The sequence below is a fragment of the Oryx dammah genome, unplaced genomic scaffold, assembly GCF_014754425.2.
Source record: "Oryx dammah isolate SB20612 unplaced genomic scaffold, SCBI_Odam_1.1 HiC_scaffold_3, whole genome shotgun sequence".
NCBI classification, from domain to species: domain Eukaryota; kingdom Metazoa; phylum Chordata; class Mammalia; order Artiodactyla; family Bovidae; genus Oryx; species Oryx dammah.
This window is the reverse complement of record NW_024070187.1, coordinates 112,737,753-112,748,260: the sequence shown is the minus strand read 5'-3', so window position 1 is coordinate 112,748,260 and position 10,508 is coordinate 112,737,753. Positions and strand designations below refer to the sequence as shown.

The 10,508-nt window shown below is 49.2% G+C and overlaps 1 protein-coding gene across 2 annotated transcripts in view; it reads left to right on the top strand.

Annotated features, from left to right (window-relative positions):
* The window catches only part of AFAP1 (actin filament associated protein 1), a 147,012-nt gene that overhangs the window by 109,997 nt on the left and 26,507 nt on the right, over positions 1–10,508 (top strand). For both annotated transcript variants that reach the window (XM_040237602.1, XM_040237603.1), the window contains exons 10-11: positions 3,472–3,683; positions 8,420–8,565. In XM_040237602.1, coding sequence (XP_040093536.1) covers positions 3,472–3,683; positions 8,420–8,565 — 358 coding nt within the window. The remainder of the gene's footprint in view (positions 1–3,471; positions 3,684–8,419; positions 8,566–10,508) is intronic.

Sequence of the window (10,508 nt, the reverse complement as noted above, 5' to 3'; positions counted from 1 at the left end):
TGTGTGTGTGTGTGTGTGTGTGTGTGTGTGTGTGAGGGGGGAGTGGGAAGAAGACTCCTCGGGGACACGGGGCCTGCCCTCTGGCTTAAGAGGCCTCAGATGGGCCGCCTGCCGTGTCCCTGCATGGCCTCTCCCCGCCCAGGGAGTAGAAATGTGGGCCGCCTCTTGGGAGCGGCTGGTGAGCCTGGCGGGGAGGCCATGAGCCAGATGTGGGCTCATTTCCGTGGCGCTTGCTGTTTACAGAGACAGGCCTCTTACCCACTTTGGTTCTCATTTCGCTTTTCCCTTTTGGGCACTGTAACTAAAGATGAGGCAGGCGTTAAAATATGGTAATTGCCTGTGAAGTCACACTCTAAGTGTGAATCTGTCCAGCGTAATCATTCCTCCTGTGACTCGCATGTTGAGAAATTCATAGCATTTGGTGACTCGGTCAGGGAAGGCGGGCCCCTTCGCCGCTCCAGACGTTGGGTCCTTCTCTTGGAAGGCTGGGCCGTGCTCAGAAGCTGCGACACACCCCACGTGCGCGCACGCACACACACACACACACACACCCCTCCCCAGCCCTGCGCCCGGGATAGGTGTGCCCGCGTGGCAATGCTAAACTCCGGAAGCCCTGCGAAAGGCCAGAGGAGTCCCGCCACTGCTCCTGACAAGGCAGGCGTGCTTAAAGTCCCAGAAACCTTTTGCGCCTCTTCCGCACCGTCCCTCCCCGCCGTCAAGGCCAGGTCCCTGCAGTGGCGTCTGAGGTTTCCTGTGACCAGGTTCCTAGACGTCCCGAGTCTTAGTCTGCTGTGCTCCCCACTTCTCCAGGCCTGAAGAGCTCCCTGCACCTCTCAAGGCCCAGGTGAGGACGTGCCCCGGGTACGCGTGAGCCTGCACTCTGCCGGCCCTGGGGTGGCAGGGTGGTCGCACCCGCCAGTGCCCTGCGCCCCAGAGCCCTTGCAAAGGTGTGCCCAAGCAGGCTCAGGTAGCTGAGGGCCGCCCCAGGCTTCAGCTTATTTCTTCTTAGTCACACACACCGTCTGCTGTCTGCCGGCCATCCTGTGTATCCATTCACACCTGGACGCACACGCAGTGGCTCCGGTTGGCAGCTGTTTCCACACAAGTCCAAAGACAGGCCTTCAGCGTGACTGATGACTTACAGGTGATGTCAGAGAGCAGTAAATAGCTCTAATAGCCACCCCTTGGATGTCCAGGTATTAGATTTGACTGTATGTTTTAAAGGAGAGCTTACAAAAGAATGTGTGTCAGAACTGGGCCGCTTACAAATGTTGCTTCTCAAATGAAAACCGCAGCTCTTTCTCTGCCATCTTTGGCTCTCTGAAGGACTTCAGGTGGGTCTTTGCTGGGAGGCCGTGAACAGGATCAGGCATGACCTCCCTCCTCCCCTTTGTGAGCTCAGCTTCCCCAGCCTGTCTTCACGCCCCTTCAGTGTGTAAAATACAGGGGGCTTTGAGTACCAGGCCCTTGAGCTGGGACTTGCTTCTCCACTTTCTCCGTAACTTTACAGATACGGCAGCTCGTGTCGCAAACCTGAGGTTTCAGTTCCAAATGCCCTTTAGGGTAATATGTTGGGAGCACTGACATCACATTCAGGAATGGGGACGTTTAGGTACTGTTAAGTGTCTCCCTAGTAAACTGAGCAATTGTTTATAGTAATATTTATACGGAAATAGGAAGCACAATTCTGGGCCCTGAAAATACGTTTGTTTTTTTATTTTCCTTTGGTTTTTGCCTTTATAGTGTTGATCCATTGCTAATAAAGTGTGTAAGGTGTCGAAGAGAAAAGAAGCAAAAAGCATAGTCCAAATTGCCTTTTTTGGGAAGACATTTAAAAGTAACGGGGGTCAGAAAGGATGCATTTATTTAAAATCTGCTTATCTTTTGGCTGCGCTGGGTCTTCGCTGCCTTGTGCAGGCTTTCTCTAGCTGCGGCGAGCAGGGACTGCCGTTCATGGCAGTGCACGGGCTCCTCGTGGAGGTGGCTTCTCATGGCAGTGTTGCATGAGAACACCTTCTCTTGTTGCAGAGCACGGGCTCCAGGCGCTCAGATCTCAGCAGTTGCCGCACATGGTCTCAGTACTTGCTGTTCGCAGGCTCTAGAGCACAGGCCCGGTCGTTAATGGCACATGGGCTCAGCCGCTCTGGGGCACGTAGAGTCTTCCCAGAAGAGGGAATGAACCTGTGTCCCCTGCACCGGCAGGCAGATTCTTAACCACTGCGCCACCAAGGAAGGACCCTCGTTTTGAGCTGCACGCATGTGTGACTGTGCATGTGTGTTTACGTGTGTGTGCACATGTGTATGGGTGTGTACGTGTGTGTATGAGTTGAGAGAGCAGCTGGATAACCTAAGGAACCCTTGGTTTTCTTCTTCCTCCTTGACCTGCCTTCCACGCACTGCTCCCCTCACTGCCTCCCTCTCGCGGGCACAGCCCTGTGGACGGGCTAGAAGTCACTGGCACCCGGTGATATCTGTTATTTCGTTCCTTGTTACTTGTAGAAAAATGCATTGTATGTTTGTGGCAAATGAAAATGATCGGTTACTAGTATTTGAGGAGATTAAAACATGATGACAGCTCTTCTTGTAATTCCACCCCATTCCATCCGTACTGCGCTGATACGGGGCAGCCCCAGAGACGTGGATGGCGGGTTTCCACATGCGTCAGACCCAGACCCTCAGACCTCAGCAGATCCTCCCGTCACAGGGCTGAGGAAGGGCGTGTCTGTTCTCTGGGCAGGAGTCTCGTCATGAAGACCTGCCGTCATCTGCTGGAATCCTTCCAGCGGTGGGAGCTCACCACCTCCCCAGGCCGCCTGTTTCCCTTCCCTTTGCAGATAGTTTCATTCCTCCTGGGAAGCCAGAATCTGCCACCCGGGGGCTTTTGCCCTAGCTGTGTCATCTGCAGCTACGTGGAATGAACCCGGACGCTTTCCTGGGTGAGGCCCCTTCAGCTTTTTGAGAACAGCTGTGTGGCCTCATCCCTGCTCTCCTTCCACCCACTGATGCCTCAGCGAGCTGTCACATGCCTGGTCGGGCTCCAGGGTCCTGAAGGCGTCTGGGAGCTGGTGCTCAGCGTGCAGAGCGTCGGGCTCTGGGGAGGCCTGAGCATCCCGGCCGCCAGAGCTGATGGGGGTCGCTCTCTCCTGCTGGTGGCTCCTCTCGTCCCCAGCAGCCTGCGCTCGCAGGTGTGCTGCGCGCGGGGTGTGTTCCCTCCTCACGGCCGCCTCGGGGGCCTCCCTCCCAGGGGCTGATGGCCGCTCTCCTTACAGGCTCCCTGGTTCCTTCCCTCCTGGGGTGCGTCCCTCCCAGGGGCTGATGGCTGCTCTCCTTACAGGCTCCCTGGTTCCTTCCCTCCTCGGGCGCCTCCCTCCCCAGGAGGACTGATGGCCGCTGTCCTTGCAGGCTCCCTGGTTCCTCCCCTCCTGGGGTGCGTCCCTCCCAGGGGCTGACGGCCGCTCTCCTTGGTTGCAGGCTACCTGAACGTGCTCTCCAACAGCCGCTGGCGGGAGCGCTGGTGCCGCGTCAAGGACAACAAGCTCATCCTGCACAAGGACAGGGCCGACCTGAAGATGCACATTGCCTCCATCCCACTGCGCGGCTGCGAGGTCATCCCGGGCCTGGACTCCAAGCACCCCCTGACCTTCCGGCTGCTTCGCAACGGCCAGGAGGTGGCCGTGCTGGAGGTAGGGGCCAGTTGCAGGGAAAGGCAATTAAAACTAGTTTCTTTACACACTGAAAGCTTTCATTTTTAAAATTAAAAATTTTTGTTTCTGGTCTATTATTATTTTCTGCTTCTCTATTAATTCAAACCTTTTTTTCCTTTTTTTTTTTTTCACTTAGAATTAACATGAGTAAGCTACAAAGATACACACAAATTTGTATACATATGTATACCTACATATGTGTACCCACATATATGTATACATAAATAGAGTGTAGAGTTTCCAGTGTATGTTTAAGTATATTTATGTTGTACAGTCGATAGAAATAAGGATTTTTTGGATTTGTTAAAATGGCCAGTGTGTGTTCAAAATTAATCAGTGTGTGTGTTAGTCACTCAGTCGTGTCCAAATATTTGCAACCCCATGGACCATTGTCCGCCAGGCTCCTGTGTCCAGGCTCTTCTGTCAATGGAATTCTCTAGGCAAGAATACTGGAATGGGTTGCCAGTCCCTTCTCCAGGGGATCTTCCCAACCAAGGAACTGAACGCAGGTCTCCTGCGTGGCACACAGATTCTTTACCCTCTGAACCCCCTGGGAAGCCCAATCAGGTGCAGAGCCAAATTCTGAATGGCCGCAGTGATGCTGACCATCGGAGGAAATGGCCAGTTAGCCAACCTAGAAGGTCTTGCTAGGAGATCGGAGTTTGTTTCAGAGACTGTTTTTTTGTGTGTGTATGTGAAGGCAAAAAATGATTAACATCATAGTTCTTCCTCTCATGAGCTCCTCACCCAATGGTTTGGATGGTTTGAGGTCACAGGTCAAAGGTCTGACCCCACCGTGGTGGCTGACCTCACAGAAGGGAAGCAGGCCTGGCTGGAGCTGGGGCGTCTGGGCCCCAGTCTTGGTTCTGTTGCAGGCTTTGATCACAACCCAATCTGCTTTTCTCTCTCGGCTTCTTTATTTGTCTGTGAAACAGAGCACCGGGCTACAGTCGGTGTTCTTGGTAAGCATTTATACGGGCTGAACGCTGCGGGGCGGATGGCAGCGGAAAAAAGCTGAAAGCGTTAATGAGGAAGCTGTGCTCTTGGTGCGGAGCAATGCAGGTGTCACATGAGAGGCTGGCAGTGGGTCTGACGGGAGTGCGAGGGCAGGGAGGCATGGGTTCAGCGTGGAAAGGGAGTCTCCCGGGTGGAGGCAGGAGGCCCCAGGGGCAGGGCAGGGAGGAGATGGGTGAGCAGGGCCCTACCTGTCTCTGCTCCCCGCCCTGCAGGCACAGCCTCATGTCCCGAAAGATGGTGGCTGTGTCTCACTGTTTTTCCCTGTTCTAGCTGTGGAAGCAAACACACACACTCAGAAAAGTAACCGCGCTCAGCGTTCCAGCACAAGCAGAATCTGCCTGAATCAGTTAAGGAAATGCAGTGATGCGGGCAGTAAAATCGTGTTCTGCACACTTTCCAAGATCTTTTTACCCGAGCTTTTGAGAGAAGAGAGGTGAACACAGCACACAGACTCCCATGTGCCCCTTACCCTCACCCCCAGTACCACCTGGGGCCACACTGGGTGTCTCTTGTGCGGTCTCTCCCGCCTCACTTTTTCTCTCCATGTTTTTTCAGGACCTTTGACAGACATCTTGCCCCTTTTTCCCTAAACACTTTAGGGTGAATTTGCTAAAAAATGAGAGCATTCCTTTACCAAAACCACTCCATAATCATCAAAACCAGGGAATTCACCCTCACGCAATACGATTATCTGACTCACAGATTTTAATCAGAGTCCCCCAGTTGTCCCAGTAATGTCCCTCGTAAGCAGAAGGAAGCGCCGGGTCGTATACTACCTTGGGCTGCAGTCTCCTCGGCTTTCCCTGTCTGGTTTCGTGACATTGATTCTGGGCATGGTGCAGAGCAGTTATCATGGAGCAGATCCCTCAGTCTGGGGATGTCTGCTGGTTTCCTGGAAATTTGCATCTGGGGTCAGCACGCTTGGCAGGGCCGGTGGAAGCAGTGGTGTGGTGTGCAATAAGTACAGCCGTCAGTCTGCCCCACCGCTGGTGTTGACTCTGACCCTGTGGGTGGGTCCTCTGCAAGGCTTCCCTACTGCAGAGTTACTATGTTTCCCATTTGTCTTTAATGAGCTCCATGTGGGAAGATTCTTTGAGATGTCCTACCACTCACAGTTTTACTGACTTTAAGCATTCATGAATGAGTCTTGCCTGAAACAGTTGCTGAATGACGACTTCCTAATTCCATTATTCTCTGCACATTTGTTAGTTAGTATCTACTGCCAGGGAGATTTCCCTTCCCCTCATGTAATTAGTCATTCATTCATTCATGTATGTTTATATATCAGCAAGGGTGCAGAGATTCTTACTTTAATCAAGGAGTATAATCCTTTATTGTCAGGGTTTATCCTGGTCAGATTAACAGAATTGGGCAGTGGAAAGCCCTTCAAGCTATGTGACCTCTGCTATGTCCCTGAAATAGACACTGAAGTTCCCATCCTTTTGTGAGCTCTTTCCTCGTATTATGATGCACCAAGATATTCCAGGCTCATCTTGGACTTTTCCCTGCCCCAGGCCTGTTGGAATCAGCCATGGTCCAGAGAGCTCTAGAGGACTCCTCCTGATGGATGGTGGTACTTAGAAGCCAGGATCTGGGTGGCAGGTGTGCTCACAGTTCCTGGGCTGTCATAGGAAATTGTGTGTACGTTCATACATACATACGTTCAGGCGTGTTTGTTATATGTATCACACATGCATATGCACATGTACACGCTTAGCAGCAGTAACAGTGTCAGTTGCTCAGTCGTGTTCGACTCTTTGTGACCCCGTGGACTGTAGCCCGCCAGGCTCCTCTGTCCATGGAATTCTCCAGGCAAGAATACTAGACTGGGTTGCCATTTCCTTCTCTAGGGGATCTTCCTGACCCAGGGATCAAACCCAGGTCTCCTGCATTGCAGGCGGAGTCTTTACCATCTGACCCACCAGGGAAACCCATATATGTATACACGCACATCTCTACCTGAAAGTGAAAGTGAAAGTCGCTCAGTCGTCTCCGACTCTGCGACCCCACGGACTACACAGTCCATGGAATTTTCCAGGCCAGAATACTGGAGTGGGTAGCCTTTCGCTTCTCCAGGATATCTTCCCAACTCAGGGATTGAACCCAGGTCTCCCGCATTGCAGGCAGATTCTTTTCCAGCTGAGCCACCAGGGAAGCCCAATCTCTACCTATTTATCCACTAAAAGCCACAAGATCATAACTAATATTTTAAATTCAGTATAATACCACTGAGATAGTTGTTAAAAGGCTGAGGAAATTTCTGAAAATGAACAATGAGGAAAATAGTTAAGAGTGTAAGAGTGTCCACAACATCTTAGATATTGTGTTAAAATGCTTTTGAGAATGCTTAGATGAAATAGTTACGGATGCATGGCTAGAGGATCAGTCACAGATACATTCTTGACATAGATTTTGTTTGGGGAAGGGCAGAAGACCAGTGAAGAGAACCTGTTTGTGGTTTTTTCTAGTATCCAGGTGTTCATTTCAGCTTAGCAGGCTTTGGTCACATCCCGGCTTTCTGTGAGGCACACAGTTGGGACCCCTGCGCTCGGCCCTATGGCCCCATACGGCACTGGCCAGGCATGGTCTGGCGCTTGTACTGCGTCACTGACCAGCTCTGTCAGCACACAGAAAACAGCTTCTCCCTTCTCAACTGCTCTTCCTCTGAGAGGTTTTGCACCTACCATGAGGCATATGTGCTTAGCTATACTCTGATCCATGTTCAACTCGTCCAGGGTACAGTGTTGAAAACCCACTTTAAGGGTTTAGGCTCAACTCACACATCTTTCTTTATATAAAAATTTTGCAACTTTTACAAAAACTTAAAAAAATTATTTGGTTTTCACATTCAGGTACCTCATAACTCTCTTTCCCATAAACTTTAAACATTGCTCACATATTTGATTAACGAAAGTATTTAGACATTTGAAATGCTATTGTGAAGGTAACGTAACTGACCTTCTGAATCACATGGCAGGGGCGGCTTAGCATTTTCATGCGCTGAATCTTAAAGATCTATTTCCGACTTGTAAATCAGGCAGATGACATTTGGGGAGCATTTGAAATATCCTAAAAAAGAAGCAGCATGCACAAAGCGGCCCAGTGCTTGTCAACACAGTTACACCTGTGTCCACACAACTACTATGAAAACGGAAGTGGGTTGATTTACTGTACCGTCTAGTCAGAGTGATAAAATTGCTATAGCAGACCCACGTCAGAGACCACAGCAAGGGCTCCTGGTCAGCAGAGTTGATGCCCACAGTGGCCGAGGCCTGACACGCTGTCCAGGTTAGGCGCCTGTGGTTGGAGAGGCTCTTCCTGCTGCCCGGATTTTATTGCCAAACTAAGGAGGCTTTCTAAACAGCTTTCTGTGGCTGCGATTTAAATAATCCTATTAGCGTCTACGTCTTACACCCTAGTGCCTTTCCCCAAAGTAATTGGGAGGCATTTAGTGCCTCTGTCTTTTATTTCCCAGGGCATGATCGTTGTGCAGCTTCTGCATTAAGACTTAGCGTGAAGGTGGTGTTGATCGCGTGGCGCGGGCAGCGACCGCATGCTCGCCGTCCTCTACGTCTGCACACGCCCCGTGTTACAGTGCCTTTCCTGTCGCGGTGTCTCTTTACCGACACTTTTATGAAAATGTGAAAACCGTACTGTTACTTACATAAAATGCTCTTTCCGCCTCTTCACCTCACCAGGCATCTTCTTCTGAAGACATGGGCAGATGGATTGGGATTTTGCTGGCTGAGACGGGGTCCTCGACAGACCCCGGGGCCCTGCACTATGACTACATAGACGTGGAGATGTCCGCGAACGTCATTCAGACGGCCAAGCAAACCTTCTGGTAAGATCCTCTGCCCTGAGAAACGGCACTGGAGTTAAACAACTTTATTTTTTTCCCTAATTTTTTCCCTTTTATGTAAGTATATAGCCTTAAAGAGGGAAAAAAGAAAAACATTTGAAGACTCTCCTTTTTTGTACTAATGCAGATTTTGGTGAAATATTTGTCATTTCAACCATCTGTGTTTTCTATTAGAACAGGGTTTGGCGAGCTTTTTGTGCAAAAGGCATGACAGTAATATTTTTGGCTTTGCAGACCAAGTGTTCCCTGTTAAAACTGCTCAGCTCTGCCACTACAGTCACACACATAAATGAATAGACATGGCTGTGTGCCAATAAAACTTTATTTGCACACACAGGCAGTGGGCCATATCTGTCCCATGGACTGTAGTCTGCTGACCCCTGTATTAGGGAAACAGTTCTATAAAGCAGAAATAATTCTCCTTATTGTATAAGCGAGGACTGTATTTTCAAAACCATCAATCATATACTTTTAAAACTTCAACGTGATCTTTTTTTTTTAATGGCTGTTATATATAAAAACGTTTAAAGAATGAGTATTTCTTTCACATAATCATGGCCAGGATAATTAATGCAGCAGTTCTCAAAGTATGGTCCATAGACCCCTGTGGGTGTTCAAAACCTTTTTTAGACAGTCCCAAAGGCCAAAACTGTTCCCATAATGACGCTAAGAAATTATTGTTCTTCTTTGCTTCTGCATCATTGATGCAGAAGGAACCAGGGGCAGGGGGGTAAATTGGCAGGTGCCTTGGACCCATCTTAAGTGGTCGCTTAACAAGGTGCTGTGACCACGGTCACCACCATGCCTTTATAGCAAAAGAAGGTGCTGGGTTCACGTGAGACGTGGTCAAGCACTGAAATTGTTCCTGTTTCTGTGAAGGGCCAGAGAGTAGATATTTTTTATTAACTCTCGGGTCCACATCTTTTTGACATTTATGAGACGTGGCAGGTAGGACACACAAAGCGCTTTACTGACTGAACTCTCGTGTTGTCTTGAGGAAACGCTGTTATGTGACTGAGTTACTAACTCAACTAGCTCCTCCCCATCCCACCACCGTTTTTTTTTTTTTCATTTTTACTGGAGAGAACAATTCACAGATGAATTGTTATTCAGATGTAGGCATTTGCAGACACTTTTTCAAAAATGGACCAAGCGAGCCTCTCATCTCAAGGGAAGATGGCTTGGCAGTGTTTGTTGCCTGCAATGGAGTTGAACTTTCACTGAGAATTGAGAACTCTAGCAGCGTTCCATCTTCCGCTCCGAGCCGACGTCTTCCCAGTACTCAGACTTTTGTGATAACATTGATGGTGATGTGAAGTGTGATTTTTTATATTGTGTAATCAAGTGTGTGCATTTGAAAGGTCTGCGTCAGTCATGCACAGGTCAAAGATCCCTCTGACAAGCAAGATAAGTGAATGGGTTTTCATGTCAAAGCGGACAAGCAAGATCATTGATACAGTTTCAGATTCTACACGGCAACTAATCATTAAGAAATTACCACTCGTTGAGTTTTGGTGTAGTATCAAGGAATATCTTCCATGACCTGGAAAAGCTGTTAAAAATACACCTCCCTTTTCCAACTAAATATCTGTAGGAGGCTGGATTTTCTTCGCCTACTTCAACCAAAACAACATATTGCAACTGACTGAACGCAGAAACAAGTGTGATAATCCATTATCTTCTACTGAGCCAGACATGGAAAAGATTTACAAGCATGTCAAACAGTACCATTTTCCTCATTTTTAAAAAATTTTAAAAAGGTATCATTAACATTCATAAAAATATGTTGAAATACAGTGGATTTACTCCTGTTACTTTTGAACGAATAAAAGCGAACACATTGCTGAGTTTCGGTTGCAAGTACTGTCAGCCTCGATAGTGAGCACCCACGTAAACCGCCTCGATGGTGAGCACCCACGTAAACC